The following is a 25970-nucleotide window of genomic DNA, read 5'->3' as shown; positions in this document are numbered from 1 at the left end:
CACATTCACAGTCACACTGTGCGCATGCTGGCACACCTGTGCTGCTTGACAACAACAACCTTTAGACTGGAGCAGCCAGACACGTTGTTGTAGACGACCCAAAGCAGCGCTGCGGTTTCCCAGACTCTAATCATCACCATGGTAATAGTGATGACAACATCATAACACAGCACTCATTTGTGACTGATTTAAGTAATATTTTCCAATTATTCCCTGTTCATTTTTTAAATTATTTGGGATGAACTGGAATGTCAATGTAAAATTAGTAGAGAGTTCCTGGGAATTTGTGTGATATGTGATGTAATTTGTCTGTAATCAGATGATGTTCATGCTGGTTCAGTATATGTCAAGTCATTAATTCCAATTAATCCCCAGCAAAATCAAGAGTATTTGTCAGTGAAACATTTCAGGTAAGCATGTGATTAGTGAAATTTGCCTATAAGCAAGAATACACATGTGATTAATAAAGTTAAAAAGGCAATTCATATTTCCCTCAATTTAATTGGAGCGGTCCGGGTCCGCTCAAGGAAATTCCCCCTGGAGATTGACGATTGCTTATGAACTCAACACAAACTAATTAAATTCAAAAACGGCCTCCTATCTGTGTCTTTATTTGAACTATAAATAGTAGCAAATTGCATACTAGATCTTTCTAGGAAACTTGGCTGAAAATTATCAGCACATTAGAGACCCACGAAAGTGAAACATGCCATTTATGATGACTGGTAATAACACATCCTGGGGCCATTCACAGAATACTCAACACACAATCAATGACATGATTATGGCATTATTAGCTTCCTTTAACATATCATTACAAACCAATTGCAGTCTTATCCCAGTCCTTGTAGCACTGCTCGGTCTGGACTGGAAATCCAAGCAGTTGCTGTGATGTCGGCATTTTCCACAGTTTCCTCGCTCATCAACATGACACCTTAATAACTTCCACCACTGACTATCACTATGACGATGTCAAAATGCCATGATGTCACAATAACCTCACTGTTAGCTATTTGGAAAATTACCCAGATATTTCCAAGATGGGGGAGCTTTATAGATGATTTTGAGTGCTCCATAAGGAAAGGGTGCTAGATTTTTTGCACCGAAGAATTATCAGTCAATCATTCAATCATTCATACAAGAAGCAGCTCAAAGTGTTTTACATGACAAAAAGAGAAACAGAAAGGACATTTACACACACATTCACATACACAGTACACCCAACAGTTAAAACACTGAGAGTTTTTTGTTTAAGACAAAGCATTCATTTTGCACTCGATAAAGGTTTGTGGTGCTGTATTTCACTTTATTAAAACATAGGATTGCATATTACTAAATATGACCCACGTCTGCACCGGAAATGTTATTGGCCTGTGTAATTATTCATCCTGTTGAAACTGGTAAGACATGAAGTTTTTACATCATCTGAAATTATGAACAAGTTCAGAGTGTTCATTTTCAGACTTGACAACATACGAAACAGTCGTGGCCTGCTGCTGCAAGCTGCCATATGCTGGGGCTCTTTTCTAACTTGTGTGATGCTGTGCTCTGCTTCATGTTCTGGGACTTTTACAGTTGGTAATGATCACCAGTGCTCTCACACAGCAGCAGGTGTGTTACGTGACCGGACTTGTAATACTTCCACTCTGACCAAGCCGACTGGCCTGCATAGTTTTATCTTCCTACCAGTTACCAACAAAGCCGTCTGTGTCATTACTTAATATTCATGATGTAACTATCTAAATGTCAATTAGATGGCGATCCGCATGAGAAATAAAGACAAAAGAGAACTATTTGGTTGTATTAATGATCATTTTCACCTGAACAGATGCGATGACTGTAAGTGCTTTCCACCATGTTACAAGAGTGCTTTCTGGTTTTGTAATGTCGCATTAACGCTCACAGCCACCACCGTCATCTGTAAGATGCAAATGAGTCCCTCTGTTAACAGTTTCCAGTTGGCCGGGTCAGCAGACAACCTCGGCAGCACTTAGCAGCAGCGATGCCACATATTTACCTTAGGAGTTGACCTCGTTTAGACGCTGCTAAAGGTTACAGAGTATGTGTCAGTGTAATTGGTCCTTTGTGACTGCACAGAGGCGTGATATGCCACGTTCATCCGTTTTCTATTCCCAGTCTCCCAGTCGCCCTAAAAAACAGCCTAGTCTTCTCCTCTCCAACTCTTGATCTCTCTTCCACTCTTGTTTTTTCTCACTCTCTCCAACTCTCATTAAAGAGTACTACCCAGTCCTCGGCGGGGAAAGAGAGGGCACTCTGCAGGTAGCTATTTGGGATACACTTTTGGAGTGCGATTTCAGAGGCGTCAATGGCTCAGGGTTTTTCCACTCTGTTGTACTTTTGATGTGAATTTCGGTCGAAAAATTATAAAACCATGATGATCTTCTTGGTAGCTCTGACAAATGTATGAATCACGCTTCAACTTTACTCACTTGTGTTTGGATAAATGCTATTTCTATAATGCTTGTATTTGTTATTCTGCGGATTCTAGTCTAACAGGAGCCGATTAAAAGACAAAAAAACACGGATGAACCACTGGGAAAACATTGTGGCGTGCTAGTTTTTCACTGATTTTTCATATTTGCCATGAAGGAAAAGGTTTGACAAGTTCAAATGATTTCGCAGGCGTAGAAGAAAACCCCCCTGTGAGGAGGTTCATCTATATTCATGCTCTCTTTCTGTTGCACAGTTCACAATCTCCTTTGAGAGTCAGTTGTAATTGTTGAATTATTATACACCCAAGATGATTGTTTATCTACTAATACACCGCTTGAGACAACGCACATGACTCCTGGTGAGCTTTGAGATAAATTTACTGTATGTGTTTTTTGTTTTTTTTGTCTCTCCCTTTATTATGATCTCCAGCAGAATAAAAAAACTCAAAGGCTTCTTTAGCATATCAAAAATGTTCCCACAACACAAGCCTCTGCAGTGTGTGTATGTCTGAAAATGGAAATCTCCCAACCAGACACTCAGCAGCACCTCGCTGTGAAACGGGAAAGACTTTGAGTTTTTTTTTTTCTACCTTTGAGTTTCTGCCTGTTAGACTTCAAACACTTGGGTTTTGCCAAACTGAATCCCAGACTAGGATGTCACGCTGCTCAAACAGACCCATCTGAACAACTTGCAAAACAGCATTAGACGAGAGTAGATACTCTAGTGTTGTGAGTGCTGGGCTCAAGGCCGCAGAATGCTACTACTGTATAAAGAGCCACGGATCTGTGTTAAAGTGTTGGTTCACCCACATCACGTAAAACATTTTCTGTTACCAGCAGTGGCGTACTGTAGGTCCATGGTGATAGTTCTGGTTTTGTTAGATAATGTGAACAATTGGGACTGAATACTGTTTTTGTTTGGGCTCTTTAAAGCACTGACAATGACGGTACATTAAAATAACTGACTGTCCTTGTGCCTAGTCTGAGTAATCCACATACCACGTAGAGGTAGTCTGAGGTCTGTGGGAAGGGAAAGGAAAGAATCAATCGCCCTGTTCATTCGCTCTCTTTCTCTCTCTCTCTGTAACACACATACACATAGATATACTCACAGAAACATGCGCTGTACAAGTCCTTATCTCCATGGTGATACAAAGTGTGGTCTGCAGGAGAGAGTTGGTGCACTATTATGGACAAACTCGGAGCACAAACACATAATTCAGCAGACTGAGCTCTCACTGTGTTTTTTCTGACGGGCTAAGCTGGATATAAATGTTGATTTTGTAATATCCTGAGCCCCTTCGTTGGAAAAGCCACATTGTGTGTGTGGGCCGACTTACAGTAAGAGCTGTCTGCAGCGGACAGTGTCATGAAGACACATTCAGATGACAAAGACAAATCTGCAAGATAACCTCCTCGCCTCCTCTCATTTAAAACTGTTGGTGCTGTGATGCTCTTTAACTTGATTTCTTCCTCTCTTCCTCTCCCTCCCTCCCTCTCTCTCTCTTGCTCTTTACTTTTATTCTCAGTTTCTGTGCCGGGCCCATCCAGACTGAATTGAGTTCACTTACAGCATGATTGCGGAGCAGACTACTTTGTAGAGGCTTCAGCTGTGAACACTCATCATCAAAACTTTCCTCACCAGCTACAAAAAGGTACAGCTCCTCTACTGTTGATTGGATTGAAGAGAATATAAATTTATGGTCTTGAAAATAGTGTTGTGTAATGAAAATATTCTATTTTTTTCTTCATAGTAAAATCATACTCGTAGTTTTGTATCGAATGTAATCTTATGTGAAGTGTTTTTGATGAGTTTGCTTCTTCCATTCTGAAAAAAAAAGGTTTATTTTACTCCAGAAAACTTAAATAGAGACTGATGACTAAAACACATGTTACTATTTGAAATTAAAATGCATGTTTCCAGCATATTTCATGTCATTACTAATGATGTTAAATGATAGGTGAAAGTGAGCAAATGGTTTCTAAATGTAATGTGTGTAGTTATTACACTGAATGTATGAATTTGAATATTTGTGTAATTATTTTCCTGTCTTTATATTAAATGTAAAATTGGATGCTAACAATGCTGAAAACCTGACCTACAGAATGCAAAAATCTTAAATTATTGTAAAAACAAAACACAATGACAAAATAATAATGCGTTACCTAGTGTAGACACCCTAAGGATACTTGCCAAAGATTTATCTTAAAATAAAAATTGGCAATATATAAATATTTGGTTGCGCCACCTGACATATTTTGGTTGCAAAGTTAAACATACTATTAAAAAATGAGTTAAAACAGTTGGAAAAGTTATTCAATAAATGAGACTTGTTTTTAAAACATTTTTCTGGACCCCCAAAATATGCATTACATTTATATTAAACATACTTTTTAAAAATGCCTTTTTAGAAGCTTTATTTGTCATCGATCCTCATACTCAGAGATATGTTCAATATTTTGTTATCTTCTTTCTGCAGAACCAAATGTGTCCATGAGACTCCCTCGTCACTTCACTCAGTGGGCGCCATGTTAGCCTTAATCTAAACCCATCAGCTCCCCGTCCCTACCTCTCCCTCCCACCTCCCCTCCCTGCATCCATCCATCCATCACCATGACCAGTCTGAAGCGTTCTCAGACGGAGCGCTCGGTCGGCGGCTCGGTGCCGGCGTCTGACGAGTTCTACACCCGACGCCTGCGCCTGCCCAACGGAGGCGCCCCGCCGCCACGCAGCGAGAGCACCCACATCTCCTCCTCCTCCACCACGGGCACCAACCCCGGCGTCCCCAAGATGGGCGTACGGGCGCGCGTGGCCGACTGGCCCCCGAGGAAAGACGGGGCGGGAGGCGGCGTTTGGCACATTACCGTGGAAACAGACTCGCCCAGCTCCACCAACACCACAAGCTCTTCAGGATCAGGAAGTGGAGATAGAGAAAGACTTGTAGGAGGGGGAGGAGGAGGAGAAAGAGGAGAAAGAGGAGGAGGAGGGGGAAGTGGAAGCGGCGGTAGTGGCGGTAGCGGTGGTGGGAGCGGAGGAGGCGTGTCGGCCGTCACAGCCCACAGCAACCTGTCAGCCAAGCTGGGCCACCTGATAAGCCCACAGGACTCGTCCATGCTGCGAAACATCCACAACACGCTGAAGAACAAGATGCAGAGCAAGGGAAAGGACAACCGCTTCCTGTCACCTGATGGCTATCTGGGCTCGCCGCGCAAAGGCATGAGGCGCATCCGCCAGCGCAGCAACAGTGACATAACCATAAGTGAGCTGGACGTAGACGGCAACGAGGGCTGGTCCTTCTCAGGGTGGACGCCCATGCACCGTGAGTACGGCAGCACTTCATCCATAGATAAGCACGGAGTGTCGGGAGAGAGCTTCTTTGACATGCTGAAAGGATACACGTCGGCCGAGGCCCCCGACCAGCGCAGCCCGGCGCCAGAGAGACTAACGGAGCTCCTGACCGTGGCGCCCATCAAGCAGGCCGCCCTCGACCTGCCCGACGGACCCTTAGGCCCAGCCAGAGGAAGTCCCGCCAGCCGGCTGAAGGAGCGAGAGAAGCACTTGAAGAGGAGGTCAAAGTCGGAGACGGGGGGAGAGTCGATATTCCGTAAGCTGCGCAGCGTGAAGGTGGAGGGCGACACGTCGAGGGCCGGCTCCGACGCCGAGGATGGCGGGAAAGGAGACGAGAGCGGCCCCCCTCCCAAACCCTGGGCGTGCCAGAGGGGCTTCTCCCACTTCGACGTCCAGTCTCTCCTCTTTGACCTCAACGAGGCCATCCAGAGTCGGCACTCCGGGTCCAAGCGCAAGAACACCACGACCGGAGCGTCGGCCGCCGCCGCCGCCTCCGCTTCGGCCACGTCCTCCCTCTCCTCCAATCAGAGCGGAGTGTATGGGTCGCCCTGCGGCTCACAAGAGGAGTTGAGCAAGGAGGGGGCAGGGGGGCACCCCACCAACCCCGCCTTGGACCCTGGTGACGACAAGAGCAACGACCTGGTGCTCAGCTGCCCTTGTTTCAGGAATGAGATCGGCGGCGAGGGCGAGAGGAACATCTCTCCTGCTAAACAGGTAACTCCTATTCAAGAACAGAATGACCACATGTAATAAAACGCTGAAGGCTGAAGATCAGTCTAAAGCCGGTAACTGCATATTGAAGGAATTAATTGTCAGTTCACTGGCCTGACTTGTCCCTGTGTTTGGCCCTGCAGCAGGGCAGCATCGGTAGCGGTGGGAGCTCCAGCAGCTCCTCAGGCAGCACAGAGGAGGGGCCGTTGGACGCCACACTCACCACACATTTCACCAACGCTGGCGTGGCCGTGTTGGAGGCCTCCAAGGACGGGCCGAGCCAACACGCCGACAGGTCCAAACGATATATTGTGGAACATGTTGACCTCGGCGCCTATTACTACAGAAAGTACTTCTACCTCAGAGGTAAGCAGAACTTTATTTTTTAATTTTTTTGTTGAGCATTTAAGCACACATTACAAGACAGTTAGACATGTACGGAAATAGGTATGTGCACAGTTACCCGGGTACCCGAGTACCTGAGTAGGCAATCTGCTAATCAGTTACGAATTATTACCCGGCTAACCTAGGATTTAAAAAAATGTCATGTTAGAGCACAGAGTCTAGCGTCGGATCAAACTACAGTACATAATCATGCCATAGTTCGGGTTTTTCGTAGTGTTAAACAGTTTCGGATCAAACAACATGTTTTTTTGCTGTGTAAAAGCATTTTTGGATCGAGCCTTGAACTTTCAAACCTTTTACAAGAATCTGTGGTGGTTCCCTTGGGGTAAGCCGTAGGGAGGGAGACGATAGATCTCATCAAGTCTGTTAGAAAATAGAGAAGAAACCTTCTGAGTTATTTCCTGAGACGATGCGAGTCAGAGAGGAGCGTAGGCGCCAAAATGTAGTGTGGACTAATGAATTAGGACCGCTAATGACTGAATCCCCTCCGAAGCAGCCTGGGCATAAACTCCAATCTCTACTCTTATTAACCACCTGATATTTTGTCTGACGACGCTGTGTGTCAGTAACGCGCATTTATGCCCCGGGTGCGCTCTGTCTCTCATGTGACAAAGCGCATTTAGGAGTCATTCTATTTTTATTAAAGTAATCAGTTAACGGGAGTAAGACCAGGTTAGGTTTCTTGGTTAGAAAATTCCTCGAAATGCCCATGCCTATACGGAAACATATAGGACCAAAGGGCAATTACAGAACATACTAACTAACTAAGACAGAACAAAATAAAGAACAGGGGGGTGGAATTGTAGAAGGGGTATTGAGCAGGCATATTGAATTTGTTGGGAATAAAAAGAGAGAACAGAGAGAAACAAAAAAGAAGAAAAAAGAAAGGGATGAACAGTGTGAAGTAGTGTTTGGACGGATCAGCTCTGGACAAATTGTATGAATGGGGACCAGGTGTTATTGTTTTCCAAATTTGAGTGTTCAGTTAGCAGATTGTACCAATTTTTTAGTGATAGTTTTGTTCAAGCAGAACTTTAATATCTGTGTTTTCTGTCTCTTTTTTTTTTTGAGAAATATTATCTACTATTCGTAGAGAAAATGCCATTTCCTGTTTCTTTTAGCATGCAGTGGTACAGTAATTTTGTTGTCACATTGTCACATCCTTCCCTCATGAGAACAACAGAACTAGCTATATTTTGTGTGTAGCGTTTTTTTCGTGAATTTTTCCCCGTCTTAAACATCCTAATTTTTGTCTATTCCTGCCCCCAAATCACTCCCTTATCCCCACCAGAGCACTGGAACTATCTGGGGGTCGACGAGAACCTGGGTCCAGTGGCCGTGAGCCTGAGGAGGGAGAAGCTGGAGGAGCACAAGGATCACGGCCAGCAGTACAACTACAGGGTCATCTTCAGAACGAGTGAGGTACATTGAAATCCTGCTGACACCTTTAATACACGGACATGTTGTCGTGTTTCATCAGCTTGGTTTGTTGATTGTTGCGTTCGGATTTGATTTTAATTGTTCAGCGGCTTCCGCCCTTTCACAAACATACAGTGTTTGTAGCTGTTCCCTATGGAGCCATGAACGTTCACGCTCACAAATGTGTCAATATTTAGTACATTCTGTACTGAATGATGTTACGACGGAGCTATTACGAGTTCAAACTGTGTAGGAGTTGAAACATAGGATGTTCCCGGGCATGCTTATGGAAAAATACAGTTGATAACGGTTGGGGAAGTCACAGCTCAGCTCAAGACCTAAGATGCCATAACATCTATACCGTAACACCACCTCCAATATATTCATGTTCTGTTTCATTTGTAATTCATTCCCCCAGTTGTTTATTCTCAATGCTCAATATCCAGTTTACAGCAAGAGGGAATCTTTTGTGAATCCCTCTAGCCCTCGCTGTCATCTCCTCCAATAGACAGACTAGAGCTACAGATCCATGTCCTCATTCCCTGAGCCGAACGCCCACCTACCATCTTTGTCAGCCTTCATCTGTGAAGGACTGAGCTGTGCCATTTTGCAGCTAAACGAGACTAAAATAGTGCCAAAGGTATTCGAGAGGAGAAGGGAAAGCATTGCTCTTGTATTGAAGCGCACCATGAGTAATAGCCCTTCCAATCTCTTGGGATGACGCACGACCTACTGTGCTATGTTTTCCTCTCTCTTCCTCCCTTCTCTTCCCTCCCTCTCTCCTCTCTCTAATTGCTATTTTCAGAGCAGGGAGCTGGGCAGGTATAGATATATATGTGTGTGTGTGTGTGTCCGTGGGAGTGAGTGCGATGCACCGATGTTAAAGAGATAAGTCCAGTGTCCACCGAGGACAGCGATTGTCCTCTCGTCAGCCGGAGTGCTCCTCATCCTCGGTTTGTTTAACCCTGAGGGTGTTGGCACAAACACTGGGCCTTCCAAACACAACGCCAAGACACACAAACACTTCTAAGTGATTCTCAAGAGCCATGGGACCGCTACAGATAATCCAGCTGTGCTTATTTGTTCGTGATAGATATTCAGGTCCCGGTCCCTCTGCTGTCCTCTTGATTAATTCATGGAAGTCTATCTTGAGTTTGTTTTAGCCTGAAGACCTGTCTTCCACTGCTAGTTGAATTTCATTTTGCAGGCCTTAGGCTTCATCGTAGCCTTGCTGTAGCTTTCCAGATATAGACCTACAGTACTAATGTTCCTATTATGGTTAGACGGCTACGGTAGCTTTGCTTATGTTGCTGCTGCCAATCGCAGGCAACTTTTAAAAAAGCCAAGACACAGCACAGAGCAGAGAGGGAAGAACCTAACAGGAAGTGTTCAGGACAAAGAGGAGAATTATCTTAAGTTGAAAACTGAAGTGACCATGCTTCTGCAGTAATGTAATGTGCTCCAAAAATAAACTAAAAACTGTTCAGGGAATTTCAGAATGTCAGACATTTGTTTTTGTTTTATTGTGGTACAGGTTTTTTTTTTCTTTTCTCAAAAGCTTCTTTTTAAACTGTATTTAGACAGACAATCATGGGTCCAGACTGATGCCTTAGTAAAGACTAGAGTCTAAATACAGTGTAGTCATGTCCACAAATGACGTTCTCTAAACTCGCTAAACTTAGATAATTTTCTATTTTCTTCTCTTCCCTCCGGCTGACTGTCTCTAGCTCAACACCCTGAGAGGCTCCATCCTGGAAGACGCTGTACCCTCCACCTCCAAGCACGGCCTGGCCCGGGGCTTGCCCCTCAAAGAGGTGCTGGAGTACCTGGTGCCCGAGCTGAACGTCCACTGCCTGCGCCTAGCTCTCAACACGCCAAAGGTCACAGAGCAGCTGATGAAGCTGGACGAGCAGGGGGTAAGGAGATGAAATGAGACGGGTGAACTCCAATAATCCCATTGATTGCTCATATTGAATGAACTCGTGTTTGGTCTGTTGTATTACTCAGGCTTCATTTACTCATCAGTCCTCAAAAATAGCATCCACTTAGCATAATTACTCATTCTTTGAACTAAAGACACGACTTCATGAGACATTATCTTGTATTGTGAACAGCACATTATTTTCATTTGGTGTTTTATTAATAATTTTATGGAACATTTATTTTTATATTTTGCTTTATTGAACCATTCACGCCTATGAAACTATCACATTGAATCAAAGTGGAGGATCTCAACCACAGCAAAGCAACCATCGGCAAAGTTTGCATAAACACGCACATGCCTCTTTCGAATAAATAAGTAAAATACAAAACAAGCTGTTTGATACTCGTGCGCCCTGATGCAGTCATCAAAAGCTGAACCTCTGTAAATGTCAATGTGATTTCTCCGGAAAATGGCACAGCGATCACTGCAGAACATCCCAAGGTGGCTATTCTTAAAATGCCAACGTGAGTTCTCCCCAAAATGTCAACGTGGTTGTTCTGACATGATTCCTACACGGTGTTATGCCGGTGTGCCCTCTTTTTCATTGCAACAATGGCTGTTTGCTCTTTCTCTCTGCTCTAAAGTTGAGTTTCCAGCGGAAGGTGGGGGTGATGTACTGCATGGCTGGCCAGAGCAGCGAGGAGGAGATGTACAACAACGAATCAGCTGGTCCCGCACTGGAGGAGTTCCTTCATCTGCTCGGGGAGAGAGTCAGACTCAAAGGCTTCACCAAGTACCGTGCTCAGCTGGACACCAAGAGTACGTACTGTACACGCACCGAAATTTCAGGTTCTCTTTAGAAGTGCAGAGGAAAAAGCTGCATATTCCGTTAAAGGGCATTTCCAGTCGTAATCAATGTTTACATCAGATATCAGGTCACCTATGATCAGTTCATTTCATACCATCCATACTCCCAACTGCAGCGTGTGGACGTTTATATTCGTTTTTCAATGTTCATTAATGGGCTCCGGACTAATTTTAAAATTGTTCTGTGGTTGCAAGTAACGTCCTTTTGACCATGATTTGAAATTTTAAAATTTGCTTTACAATTAAATATTGTAAGAGAGTCCCTCATAGAGTCCCTCTACTGTTGTGTTCTCTGACCCAACCTGATATCTGAGGTAAACATTGATTACGACTGGAAATGCCCTTTAAAACCAAATGCCTGAGCCACAGCAGCAGGGTTACTGCACATTGACACACACACACACTCTATAGAAGATCTCATTGACTGAAGGAGTCTTGAGTTCAGTGTTTGATGGGATTGTGGGATGTGGGAGGTGACCAACAGCACTCACATGATAATGTGTATGTTCAATGCCTGAACATACAATGAGATATTTATAATGGTACAACCACTTCCAGCTCAGATCTCCAAAACAGACATACGATCTTTCTTGGCGTGGGCGTCCAGCTAACTCACCTGGTGTAGAGCACATGCCAATTTGGCTTTTAGTCCTTGACCCAGTGTCCCCAAGTTCAAACTTGACCATAGCTGCATGCCATCCTCCCTCTCTCTCCTTTCCTATAACTGTAGTCAAGGTAAAATCCTTTAAAGGATCATAGGGCAGGATTTGTGAGAAAATACCGGAAAATACCCATGCGTTTTACGTTTTTTAAATAATAATGGGTGAGGAAGCGTTCAAAACCAAAAAGAACGAGCCCACCCGCGTATCTCTCCATTGCCCTGAACGGGGTCTGTGCTGCAAAATGCGCTGCAATTCAGGGGGTGAATTTCGCGCGCTGGCCGGCGGACCTGACGTCAGCGCGTCCACGACTGCCTTCGAATGGATCAATGGAATGGAGACATGAAGAGGGCAACCGCGGCAGAGCGACTGATACAGTAACAGAGTGGCGACATCCCTGTTATATCAATCGCTCTGAACCACGGTGGATCCAAATTACTGTTACTGCCAGCAAACGACCCAGCACAACTGAAAGCCCTGTTACCTCCCCCTCCCTTCACACACGCGCACAGCAGCAGGCAGGTCACTTACTTACACACCCTCTCCCTCATCACTACTGTCTTATTATTAGCCGTTAGCCGCAGCTAGCGGTTAAAAGCCGACGTTATAACTTTAACAACGTTATCAGGCAGGTGGACAAACGTCCTCTTTTGCCCGGACACGTCCACTTTTCACGTCCTGGCCGGCGTGTCCGCGACGCGTCCGTTTTTTTTTTTTTTATGAAATCATGAATATGTCCGGTGTTTATTGGTTTTCATGGGACCGCGGACCCTGACAGATGCGGCCCGGCACCCAGACCCGGCGCGTTAATTCTCAGTACCGGCCTGTAGGAGCCCATACAGATCCATGCAGAGGAGCTCAGAGGAACAGACAAGCAGCCTCCTGCTGCAGCACAGTGAAGGTGTGTGTGTGTGTGTGTGTGTGTGTGTGTGTGTGTGTGTGTGTGTGTGTGTGTATGTGTGTGTGTGTGTGTGTGTCTGTCTGTCTGTCTGTCTGTCTGTGACAGCGAGAACCTACAGTAAAATACACCCCCTCCCTCCCCAGATAGGAAAGACTGTAAAGAGTAAAGTAAACAGTGAAAAGTCTGTGCGCGCTCCCGTGCCGGTGGCTTCGCTGGTTGCTGTAGTTACGCGCAGCGGCCGTCGCGTCACTGGCCGTTCTCATTAATCCTGCCCTATGATCCTTTAAAAAAGCAACTCTAGCTGTATATTATAACCTAGTAAGTAAAAGAAAGTAAATACGGTATATCCAAAATCACAGCTCAGTCATTGTCTTTCATTTATGTTTGAAAAATGTTAGAAAATCAGGATTAGACCACAGGCGTCCCAGCCACATACCAGGTTTTGACCTAGACCTGTTTTGAATGAGGCCTCTGCCCTTCTTCAGTCTCAGTCTACTTTAATTCATCTGGCTTCCTTTCTCTGATTCTTCAGTTTCCTCTCATTCGCTGCCTTCCAATCAAAAAATGCTTTCACTTTCAGGCGTGTGTGGCAGATGGCCTCTGGTTTCATATTACTCGGTTTGGGAAAGTAATACCAATCCTCTTTGTTTTTCTTCTCCCTTTCCTTTGCCCGACCACCTCTGCGGTAGCTACAAATGAGTCTGTTTATATTTTACTCTCTCTATTCGACCGTCTGTATATCAATAAAATAATCCGCCATAACTCTTCCAGTCACATTTTGTTGGACATACAATACATCCTTCGGTAACCTAGTAAATTAATTACAGCCGTGCGAGGGGCTCCCTGTGGAAAGGTCGTGTAGCTAGGTTAAGTATGGCCTTTTAAACACCTTGTGACTGTTTTGTTTACTGATCACATTGATGGACTGTGGAGGTGGTTATTAACATTTAGTGGCTCTCTGGAGGGCCGGAGCCTGTTAAGAGGCTCAGGAAACGCTGATCAGCAGATGAGCACGGGCGTCATGCAGATGCCGTTTGGTTATGATTGCTCACACTACACTGGTTAGCAGTGGAAATGTTTCTGAGATAATTGAAAAATACTAATTTGAATGTTTTGAATGTTTCCCCTCCTCAGCTGACTCGACAGGCACCCACTCCTTGTACACCACTCATAAGGATTACGAGATCATGTTCCATGTGTCGACCATGCTGCCATACACACCCAACAATAAGCAACAGGTATGTTGATCAAATGTGTCACAGCCATACATACTATATATGTTAACTGCAAATTAATACCAGTGAATATCATCTCTCAATGTTCAGCAAGTGCACAATTTACTCTAACTTTTCTGCTGCATGCAATACCTAAGCATCTATATCTAACTGTAGTTTCTCATGCTGCTCTTTTCCAGTTACTGCGGAAGCGTCACATCGGGAACGACATTGTCACGATTGTATTCCAAGAGCCCGGGGCGCTTCCCTTCACTCCCAAAAACATTCGCTCACACTTCCAGCACGTCTTTGTGATCGTGCGGGCACACAACCCCTGTTCTGACAACAGCTCCTACAGGTGAGATTCAACAGCTCCACATGGAGTACACTGTATTTATACATAACTTTTAAACAGTGCTGAGGCTGATATAAGACTGCTGTCTTATATCGAATACAAGGAGTACAGTGACAATGATTACTTTATTGTGGAGTTTGTTTAAGTATGCGAATGGATATAATGAAGAAATGGACCAAAACCAGAACCAATGGTGAGGTGTTTAAACTACATGAAAAGATATGTAAGCAGTCTGAAATTTCTAGAATTGTATGGTGTTTTTGTTAAATGTCTGCCGGCCATTTTGTGTCATTTTACCACTGCCTAAACAAAACAAAAAACAGGGAGGGGATCTTTTATAATGTCTCATCTTATATTCAGGCCACTGCATTACATGCATTTTGAAAAAAGTGGAGGTATAAACTTTTGTCATACTTATTATATGCGCATGAATTCTCATGAATCATTACCCGTCACCGCTGAAACAATAAGGCTCTTATCTGCCGGCTCAGAGAGTTGTACAGCTCTCATTACCTTTGCAGTTCCATCACTCCATGGAGTAGGCTGTGAGTGTTTAGAGCCCTCTCCACAGCTCACGATTTATTACCGCATTGTCAGAGATGTGTAATATGAAATACAATGTAGCCAACCTGGAGCCATTTTAAAGGAATAATGAACATTCAGCCTCGTCTCTATTTCCTGTTTCAGACGGTTCAGCTGTGAAGGACATTTCATTCTCTGTTTATTCCTGCCTCTGTCTTGTTATCTGCTCTTCTGCCATTCTCTCTTATCTTGCCCTCTATGAGCCTTCCTCTCTCTCATACTAATGGCTCTTTTAATTGCTGTCTGAGCACATTGTGTGAGGTCTTAATTGCCCCCCATGGGGCTACTTCGTTACTGAGCAACAACACACGCACCAGAGCCCTGCCACGGAGTGACGACGGAGCAAATACTATTTACACGTGCCTTTTGTGATTCACAATTTTTGAATTAGGTTTTCTGAAGTGGTGGAAAAAAAGCACTATCGAGGTGAAACATCTGGTTCCAGAGGCAAATTACAATTTGTAGTCACCACGGGGAAGTTGACTGAGTCATAATGTATTAAGTAATGATGACCTAAATGCTTTGAAGCCTTGGTGTGTTTCCTCTAGGTTTCAGAGGACATTCCTATACACACAGGGCAGGGAAATACAGCACACCTCATTGTTCTGTTTAATGTGGGTCTGCGCTCTTAAGTCTTTTCCCACATTCACCTGGACTCCCACCCCAGGGGATCTGCAGGTTTTGAAACATCTGAGAAAGCACTAACTTGGCCTTGAATAATTTCCCTTGTCTGCTGTAGACAATATCAGTGGTTGTAAGTCTCTCATGTGGTTCTGTTGACTGTGAGACCGGTGCAACAGTGGATTGTGTTTTCAGGAATTTGGAATCCTTTAACTTTGTGTGGTTTTATTCAGCACCGTTACTCCTATAGAGTTGTCACTACAGCTAGCTACAGTACAGTCAGGATGACTCACTACAGACTAATGTCAAATTCAGAGAAGATTTCAATGAAGTTAAAAAAAATAATAATAAAGTTTATTTATACAGCACTTTTCACAGACAAATCATGTCACAAAGTGCTTTATAAGAGTGAATATAAAACTTGATTCAATGGATCACAAAACAGACACATAAAATAATAGTATATACAACGGGTAAGTGGAGCAAATGATGACTGCCTAAACAGACGTTCTGTAGGCTGATTGATGAATTATAGTACCACATATTGTTATACTGGAATTGTTTAAGAATATAAATGTGAATACATTGATGCACTGTGGGAACCAACTTTCCAACCTCTCAATATCAAGGAATTACATTCTCCATCTGAGGCATGCATCTTTGCCAAGATCTCTCAGATTGTTCCCATACAAGATTTCCTCTGTTTCTAGCGAACCAGGCCACATGTTTTCTGTTATTTATTTACTGCTTGAATGCTGCTGCTATAATTGGATGTGATTACCTGTTAATCCCACCTACTTTAAAAGCTACTTTTGAGTAATGAGGTCCTAATGGCTGCAGATAAAATGGATTTAGATACGAGAACTACTGAACTTTACATTTCAGTGCCGACTGAAAAAGTTACTGCCTGTGTGACCAAACATCCTGAGAGGAATAAATTGGTATTGTGTCATTGAAAGCAAACACTTAACACATGTTGAAAAGTAAAAATTAAGAGTCAATTTCTAGAAAAGCAAGTAATGCAACAATTCACCGATGTCTTCAGGGTTGAATTCTTACTGTAGTATGTATTTGTTTCTGTTTTTCTTACACACCTCTATGAAGTAATGACTATACGTGACTAAACAAGGGAGCATTACACTGTATGAGGTAATAGCGGCTGTGTGACTGAGATGAGCGCAACACCAGATGAACACTTTTTTTTTTGTTCAGTGTGAAAAATGACTCGCTTCCGTGCACAGGTTGACTCTTGTCCCTGTATTTATTTTTCACCGTACAGTATGACAACTTCATGTGGCCTCTTTGTGCTCACACATTCATCTTGTCCCGTGTGTACTACTGTACATTAATAACACAGTGTCAGTGATGATGGAAGACACTAACTGTTGCAGGGCTGAGGTCATCCCCTCCCTATAGTCATCAGTTTCGTGTTATCTATGAAGCAGTTTCACTCTTAACTCCATATTTGTCCTTTTTAACAGATTCATTCTCACTTCCAATGCCAAGATAACTTTAAAGCCAAAACAGCTGCTAGTAGTCTCTAACCTAACTGCAGATACTGTCCACAAAACATTTACTGTTCCTCCTCTGAGTCTCCCAACTCCAATAGGTATTGACATGTTCTTTTTCTTGCCCTGGCTCAGTGGGCAGCAGGTTGTGGATACTGGAGGAGCAGAGCTGCCCACACACTGGATATTTATAAGACCACAAATCACTGAAACCACAGGAATGTGCTCTTTCATTTCTACTGCCAACCCTCCTGCCATGACCATCTCACAGCAGCCAGCCAACCAGCCAGCCACACAGCCCAGCAATCCCCACTGCACTCGACTCCACTCTCCTAGCCCCCCCTTTCTTTTTGTCTTTCTCTCTCGTTCTCACCCTCTTTTCTCAATTTGGTCATTCTTTTTCCTCATTCATGATTATTATATTTTTTTCTGAATGTTCTCTGGCCTGAATTCCTCTACCCCTTTCTCTCTCTCCATCACGTCTTTGTGTCCTACGTGAGTCACAGGTCTTTGGTCGACTGACTCACAGGTGTTTGAGATCAGCACAAGTGCTTTTAGAGCTCCGGTGTAATGTATTGAGTGATGTTTGTAACGATGGAGAAGAATAAGAATAAAAGGTCACTTTTTTTATTTTAATCATTTATTCAGGCTGCGTATGACCACTTTGCTGTCGCTCCTCTTTCTGAAATACCCTGCATGATTCACCTGTCATCGAGTGAATATCAGATGCAAGCAGGTGTCTCTCTGCACTGCATTTCTAATTATCAATCGTCTGAAGCTGCACTTGAGTATATTTGCATATTAAGTGCTGTTTTAAACCTGCATTTACTCACTTTTTGAATTTGATATAATGGACATGTGAGCAGACAATTACTTTTCCAGCTGATACAAAGCAACATTAGCATTTCATCATCACCTTCCTAAGCACTTGATGGATGCAAGTCAAAGATTCACTCTGCTTTTATCTCTTATTTGGTCTCTACTCACTCCTGAGAAAACAAAGCCGTAACCGTAATAATGAGCTGAAACATACTAAAGAGTGGAACAGCTGAGGGCAACAGCAAAGTCCCATTATCCCAGATAATCATCTTTGTGTTTGTCACCATGAATCACTGCCTAAACCTGCCTGTTTGTACAGGATTTGTTTTTAAAATGAGTGGGGAGGAGCCTTTATATCAAACCTGACCCATATCTGCCTGTCTAATTAATAGGCAAATATTAGGTGTTTACAGGTTTGAACAGTACTTACTGTTACAGATGTTGTCTTGAGTGTGAAAAATCGAATTGGGATATACTGTATATATAGGATCTGGCACGGTTTGTGTCTTGTTTTAAACACAAAGGCGTTTGAGAGCATCTAGGAAAGTAAGTAACACTTTGATCTTTCAGTTACAACATCCTGTTTTTGAATGTGGAAGAACGACAGTAAACAAGGCAGTGCGCGCAAAAAAATTTAAGTATGTATGAAGTGACAGTATGATGCCGTAGCGATTTTTATTGGACTGTTTGAATTATTCTCTGTGATGGCAGAAATGAGAGAGATAAGGCTCTTAGTGCAAATACACAAGCAGTCAAATGAAAGCCGACACAAATCCTTCCCACAATAGCTGCAGGGATGTTTATGTTAACGTATTTGTGTATGACCCTCCACCTACGCATGTGTGCACACACATACACACACACACACACGCCACCTTTCTTTCCTTCTTCTACCTTATGCCTTGTGGGAAAGCAACATTTTGACACACTAGCAACAGCTGAAGGTATTCTCAGCTTCTCGGCGTTCATTTGCCAGCACTATAGTATAAAAGCCTGTTTTCACTCCCAAGGCAATTTCAAGCAGGAAAAAATGAAAAAACATAAATAAATGAAAAAAAAAAGCTTCCTCTCTTACCCCTGTCTGTCACAAGTAAGGAAAGGTGGGAAATAAGGTGTCAACAATTTGACGGTTAGTATAATTGAACACCGCGAGTCTCCCTTGAGGACAGGGTGTCTCTGTTTAGAAATGTGGGAGACAATTTGACTTTAGTTGCTTATTAGACAAAGCTATTAATCCTGGTGTCAACATGTTTGCTGATGCGTGTCACCAGAGATGTGTGTGTGTGTGTGTGTGGGAGACAAGGGGGCTCGACTTACAGTGTTACTCCTGTCAGCTGGTAATTATCACCTGAATGAAGTCGTGTGATTGAGCTCATTTGGTCATGAGGAGGTTGAGACCAGGACAGGTGTCCCATGAATAGACTGGTCCTTATTTATTAACTGCTTCAGACTGAGATGTTGAACAGATCTGGTCTGAAGTCTGTTTGTCTTTTCTTTCCAGTGAGCAGTCGTTCCCATATCTTCCCAGAGTCTCCCACACACACAGATTTCCCTTCTAGGCCACATTTTCCTTTTTTCTCTCACTCTTGGGTTTTCTGTGGGCTTTGGGCAGGAGATTTTTGAATAGCAGTCCCCCCCTCCATCCTCTCTCCTCCACTCCACTCTCCTCTCCTCTCCTTCCTCTCCGTGGCTGCTCAGCTGAGTTCCTGACATACCAGACGGGGCAAACAGCCTCAGATGGCCATTCCTGGGACTTAATGAAAGGAAAAGGGAGATGAGAAGGGGAGGTGGGGAGCAGCGAAAACAGGAAGGTATAGCACATAGAAATTAAACACGCCGTAAGGAAACGGCGGCGAAGCAAACAAAGTAAAGCCATTAATACTTATTAGGTACAGCACTTGGACAGATAACTCTGTTTAGGTAATAAATACAGCGGCAGACGAGTCATTTGAAGCAGATGATTCTGAAGAAAGATTATCATACCAAGAAGGAGGAAAAGGGAGAGTTTGGAACTAACTCTCCTACTTTTACCACTTAAAAATTCAGACTGTTGTTGTTTCAGTGCTGAGATGATATAAACCAGTCAAGGGTTTTCTATTTTTATGTTCCCACACTTGTTTGAGGGTAAAGGCTTTATATCAAACATTATCTGTGTTGCTGAATCTGGCCACATCGTTTGTTTTAACTTATAAATCTTAATGACATAAAACCCCTCAAGCTTTGGATGGCTGGATTTTGATTTACGGCGCAATAAAACGCTAAATCTGAGCCGGAGAATCTGTAACGTCTGAGGAGAAACACCCAGCAGCCTCCGTTTGCCACATTGTCGGCCCATCTGGAACAACTCATTCGTTAACCATCAGTTCTTCTCTTCTCTCCTCTTTCTCCTCCAGTGTGGCGGTCACTCGTTCCAAAGACGTGCCCTCTTTCGGACCCCCGATCCCAGAAGGCGTCACCTTCCCCAAGTCCTCCGTCTTCCGGGACTTCTTGCTGGCCAAGGTCATAAACGCGGAAAACGCCGCTCACAAGTCGCACAAATTCCGCGCCATGGCCACCCGGACGCGTCAGGAGTACCTGCGCGACCTGGCCGAGCGTCACACCACCAGCACGCCCATCGACCCCTCCGGGAAGTTTCCTTTCATCTCGCTGGCCCACAAGAAGAAAGAGAAGAGCCGGCCGTACTCGGGGGCGGAGCTGCGCAGCCTCGGGGCGGTGACCTGGATGGTCCACGCCGAGGATCACGGGACCGGCGGGGAACTGGAGGGTCTCCTGGCCATGTCCAACGACTTTCTCATCCTGCTGGACCAAGAGGCCAAAGCCGTGGTGTTCAACTGCGCCACAAAAGACGTGATTGGCTGGATGCTGAGCAGCCCCGCGTCCTTGCGGATTTTCTACGAGCGGGGAGAGAGCGTGTCTCTGAGGAGCATCAGTAATAACACTGAGGATTTCAAAGAAGTGGTCAAACGTCTAGAGGTTAGAGCACACACACACACACACACACACACACACACTCACACACGGCTTAGATAATGATAATATACTGTAAAACCGGTTCTCACTTGTAATATGTTTAAAGGGTTAGTTCAACATTTTGGCAAATTGGCCCATTCCCATAATCCCTATAGTTTTAGCAGTAGGTTTGTTACCTTTAATTGTCGGTGCAAGCTGTTTTTAGAATGGCGGAGCAGAGCCGTGAGCTGCTCAGAGCTACGCTACGGAGGCTCATGGGATTTCTTGGTTTCCCTCATCAAATACACAATCCACCAACTCCAAAACGCTCTGGTGGACAAGTTGTGACCCACACATTCACCACGCTATGAGATAATAACACAACGTTACGAGACAGAGTTGTTTTCATGCAAAAACGCTGATGCGCATCCGCGTCCGGGGCAGTTTTTCGGCATGCAGTCTCTGAATTTTTGTTCCATTATTATCTCATAGCGTGGTGAATGTGCAGGTCACAACTTGTCCACCAGAGCGTCTTGGAGTTGTTGGATTGTGTATTTGATGAGTTTGATGAGGGAAACCAAGAAATCCCATTAGTCTCTCCGTAGCGTAGCTCTGAGCAGCTCACGGCTCTGCTCCGCCGTTCTAAAAATAGCTTGCACCGATCAATTAAAGGTAATAAACCTACTCCTAAAACTATAGGGATTATGGCAATGGGCCAATTCGCCAAAATGTTGAACTATCCCATAACTAATCACCTTTTGATTTATCTTCATAATTTGAAGCAACACTTGTCATTTGCTGGGCTTCTTGCTCCCTGTTGGGCTGCTGCACATTCAAAATCACATTAGATCAGTTGATGCCATATTTATTTGCCTGAACTGAAATTAGGTCCCTTGGTCCGCGTTATCAAACGGGTGGCACCACTTATGCTGCAGAACTGTACCAGACTCAGCAGGGTAGTTAGAGGACTCTGGATGACAACAAAACGACGACTAAAGGTGACAAACATTCATTCACATGGAGCAGACAAGTACTGAGAAAAGCAAATCAATGGACATGAACGCTGCTGGCTGCCATTGATCATTTACCTGGCCCACACACTCACACTCTCTCTCTCTCTCCCACTCTTGGCTGTCGGCTGTCAGTCTGCCAAAATGACAGCATTTTTTATGTCTACATGCCAAAGCTGCTGTCTCATTACTGGTCTCAGCTTTATTGAGGGAGTTTCAGAAACACCTCTGGACAACAGACTCCTAATGGCTCCATACACCTACACACACAGCAAAGTGGTGATAGCTCTTCCTTAGCTGTTTCCATGGAAACTGGTTAGGAAAAAAAAGGTGTTTTCTTATGTAATCACCAGTGCTTTAGAATACATTCATATCTCCAGTCTCCCCCTACCTTCAAACTGTGCTCGTGTACATGTGTGTGTGTATGTGTGTGTGATGGTTTTTATCATGTTTGTATTTATGTAACCTGGATTGAGTCCACCTCCACCGTCTTTGATTTGCACACATGCATGCATACAAACATACTTGAACAAACACATCGTGATTTGGCTCGCGACTCAGAAGTGTCTCACTTTCATGTTGCATTTTATGCATCTGGCGTTAATCTTCAATCATTTGGAATACGTTGCTGCCAGAGAGCGGAAGAGAAGTGGCCTTGGGCGACTCGCTTTATGGAACTTGTCTCTTCCACCCTCCCTCTCTCTCTGTATCTCTCTGTACGTCTCTCTCTCATGCTCATCTCTCTGCTCTCTTTTTTTTCTCCCCCTCTTGTTTACTCTTTATCGTTCCCCTTTTTCTTGTACTCTCTCTTCCTCTCCTACGCACACATTCAGAAACATCAGAGAGCATCATAACAATTCCTATCAGGTGCCAGTCTGCGGCATGATTTATTCACGCTAGCCCTGTGAAGTTTGGCTTCTATGGAGCTTTTGCTAACGTCCTGTTCAGACAGAAAAATGCAAGGCACCTTGAAGCTGCCAGACGCATCACTCAGAGGGAGAAAGAGAGATGGAGAGAGGGTGGGAGTGATCAGCTGTGCCTGGCCACAATGAAGAAGAAGAAGATGGAGGACTGTTTTTATCCGATTCTGTGTCAACTCGCTGGTTGCCCTTTGCATTATGACAAGTGATCTGAGCTGTTTCTCTATAAAAAAAAACCAAAACACTTTTCTTAAAAACATTTTTCTTCCAACACTTACAGAAAGAATAGCGTCTGCTTTGCAGTGCTCGCCCACCTTCTCCAAATGCAGAGAGTCACATCACACGTTCCACGAAAATACTGGAAAAAAGTTCAAAAATGTTTCTCCTGAGCAGGAAGACCTAAAGTGTTTATTTCTGTCCCTCCCTGTCTATTGTGTGAATGTACCATGAATGTGGAAGGGGGTCACTGAAAGTTTACACAGAACATGTATGCACACCTGCGCACACACACACCCCTTCATGTTTGCAGACCTGGATAATCCCATTGATTGCCCTCGTCCCAAAAAGCCGACTGTACTCACAGAGATGGTGTTTGACTGTTGTGCACATTTGACTGAAGTTTTGGATGATTAGATAAATCTACCTCAATTTTTCCTTCTCTCTGCTCTGCCTTTTTTTTACTTTCTCCACCTTTCTGTCCCCATTTTGCTCTTTGTCATCATCTCTCCTCCCATCATTGCTGTCGTTTCTTCTCTCTTTCTTCTCTCATACTCATTGTGCATCTCTCCTTCCCTCCCGATGTCCAGCTCCTGACTAAAGGCTGTGAGACATCAGAGATGACACTTCGCCGAAACGGCCTGGGGCAGCTCGGCTTCCATGTGAACTACGAAGGCATCGTGGCTGAGGTATCACTCTGTACCCAAATGTCCCACTGAAAATAGACTCTGAAACAACCTAGTAAATCACTGGGTGGCACATGTTTACACAGAACATCTGAAAATGCTTAATTATTTGTCATCTACTCGTTATTGTGATGAATCTGTACTTGCATTTGTTTTGTTTTTGTATTGAATTAGTTTTTAAGTCTGTATGTTTTGAATTAGTCCTCAGTCTGTGTCTTTGAAGTGTTAATTGATTTATCTCCGGCTTATTGGAAAAAAATATTTACACCATTACTCTCCCTTTTATTAGACATGATTAAATCATAGAGACGTGACTGTGGCTGCCATTCTTTTGCATGTGTTGTCCTAAAATGGCTTACATTAATTCACCCAATAATATTTTCCATTTTCCAATTGAGAAAACTCACGTAACTCTCCTTTTTTTTAAATATATTTCTGCTGCTCACTATTTCAGTTCTAATGCAGTCAAACTTTGTCGCTACTAGGTGGAGCCGTACGGCTACGCCTGGCAGGCAGGACTGCGACAGGGAAGCCGATTGGTGGAAATCTGTAAAGTTGCCGTAGCAACACTGACCCACGAGCAGATGATTGACCTCCTGCGGACCTCTGTGACGGTGCGCGTCGTTATCATCCCACCACATGACGACGCCACTCCGCGCAGGTAGGTGGGATGGTACTTTACAGTATGCGAGGCACTTGTTAAATAAGCCGCTTTTGTTAGTGTTTTCCAACAGCGGTAAACAAATGAGCCGCTCTTTTGTATCAGATGTTCAGTGGTTTGCACTCGAACGAAGAGGCAGAGGTCAAATAGCTGTCCTTGTTTTTAAGAGACAATAATATTTAAGATCTTTTTAATAACCTGCCAGGAAAGAAAAACTGAGCGAACCTTCGCTGGCAGAGAGAGACAAACGGACTCAATCCAACATTTTTCGTCCCACAGAGGCTGTTCAGAGCTCTATCGAATGCCCGTGTCGGAGTACAAGGGCAGCAGCACCGACAGCGGCTCCTTCGAGTACAAGTTCCCCTTCCGCAGCAACAACAACAAGTGGCAGAGGACGTCCAGCAGCCCCCAGCAGTCGCTCACCGCCTCGCCGCAGCCCCACACGCCCAACCGCGCCATCAGCCTGGGCAGCTCGGTGGGGAAGACGCTGTCGGCCGAGAGGCTGGAGAGGGGCGGCGCGGTCATCCCACGCAGCGTCAGCAGCGACGGTCGACCCCTGGACACCAAAAGGTTAGAATAGAAGAACCTGTCTGCTGTGGAAAATCACATTTATATTTGGGGAGGGGAGGGGGGTTGGTGTGTGGGGAAAGGTTTCCAAAAATGAATACAAACTGGAAAATATGGATTTTAAAGGCCAGAATTCTGAGCAGCTGGTGAAGTAATCACTGAGTCATCGGTATTTTGTTAGTTTTTCCTTTTTTTTATTTGAAGGTATGAGTATCTGGAGCTTCTATTTTCACCCCTAAGATTCAGGTGAAATAAGCTAGTGTATCGACAAAGCTCACAAAAAAGCAGCTGTTGGGTATGTAGCGGAGGCTTTTAAGTAATCATAACACTTTTTTTTCATCCAGACTATGTGGGAACCAGGATCACAAAGTAGAAATCAATGGAATTTCCTCTGAAGGAAAAACTTAGAACATTTTTTTTTTCTTTTACAATGCATTGCTTTGTTTATTTCATCTTCCTTTAGTTCCTCCATTTCCATGTGGCTGTAAATCCTCACAGTACATCATGGTTCCTGTGTGTATGTGTCATTGTGTGTATGTGTGTGTGTGTGTGTAGCAGGATGTCTCCGGGCAGTGAAAGCTACAGCCTGGCCTCCTCGCTGGCGTTGGGTCGCTCTCCTCACAACCGAAGCTCTCCAAGCAACTTGTCTTGTTCCAGTGACGCCTCCGGAAGCTCAGCTCACTGGAGACAGAAGTCCATGCCTGAGCAGTAAGGAAAGGGAGAGGGGGGGGTTGTGTTTTGTTTCTATTTTTTATGCAGATTTTGATGCATCCTATCAACAAAAGCGAAAACGAAGCTCCCACAGTGTCACAAAAAGGTTTTCTGCTGTCCCGAGGCCCTTGTTGAGTGATTACTTTTTCATTTCTTAGCTAATTATTAACCATAGAGAATATTTATTTCATGTTGTCTGTTTTGTGACTGTCAACTCAGCCGTTGTGTGTTCACGCTCAGTAGCTGATGCATCATAACACAATGGTACTTATCAGATTTCATCTTTTTAGAAAGTACAGGACTCATCTCCTGAGACTATTTTCAGACTCATATATTCATTTCAACACATAGAGTTAGATTTACATAATTCATGTTTATTATTTTGCAATAAAACCAGGAGTTGGTTTGAACTGTGTTGATTTGACAGTTGTGTCTGTGTATGACAGTGTAAGAGAGAGAGGTG

The 25970-nt window shown here is 44.1% G+C and overlaps 1 protein-coding gene and 1 long non-coding RNA gene across 3 annotated transcripts in view; both read left to right on the top strand.

Moving 5' to 3' along the window:
* LOC146961368 (uncharacterized) overlaps positions 1–4114 on the top strand; it is a 42580-nt gene extending 38466 nt beyond the window's left edge. Inside the window, exon 4 of the long non-coding RNA XR_015035282.1 lies at positions 3983–4114. This is a non-coding gene — a long non-coding RNA (uncharacterized LOC146961368). The remainder of the gene's footprint in view (positions 1–3982) is intronic.
* Positions 4115–4937: 823 nt separating this feature from the next.
* The window catches only part of sipa1l1 (signal-induced proliferation-associated 1 like 1), a 35039-nt gene continuing 14006 nt past the window's right edge, over positions 4938–25970 (top strand). The window contains exons 1-12 of one of the 2 annotated variants that reach the window (XM_085771835.1): positions 4938–6516; positions 6657–6879; positions 8210–8340; positions 10065–10253; positions 10906–11080; positions 13823–13926; positions 14103–14260; positions 20181–20760; positions 23473–23571; positions 24054–24229; positions 24509–24799; positions 25355–25504. In XM_085771835.1, the coding sequence (XP_085627961.1) occupies positions 5068–6516; positions 6657–6879; positions 8210–8340; positions 10065–10253; positions 10906–11080; positions 13823–13926; positions 14103–14260; positions 20181–20760; positions 23473–23571; positions 24054–24229; positions 24509–24799; positions 25355–25504 (3725 nt within the window). In that variant the 5' untranslated portion in view covers positions 4938–5067. Of the gene's footprint in view, positions 6517–6656; positions 6880–8209; positions 8341–10064; positions 10254–10905; positions 11081–13822; positions 13927–14102; positions 14261–20180; positions 20761–23472; positions 23572–24053; positions 24230–24508; positions 24800–25351; positions 25505–25970 lie in introns of both variants that reach the window. The other variant, XM_085771834.1, reaches the window with a different exon arrangement.

The sequence above is a fragment of the Trachurus japonicus genome, chromosome 24 (genome assembly GCF_045865225.1).
Source record: "Trachurus japonicus isolate A0001 chromosome 24, Traja_1.0".
Lineage (NCBI taxonomy): Eukaryota > Metazoa > Chordata > Actinopteri > Carangiformes > Carangidae > Trachurus > Trachurus japonicus.
This window is presented reverse-complemented; position numbering and strand designations above follow the sequence as displayed.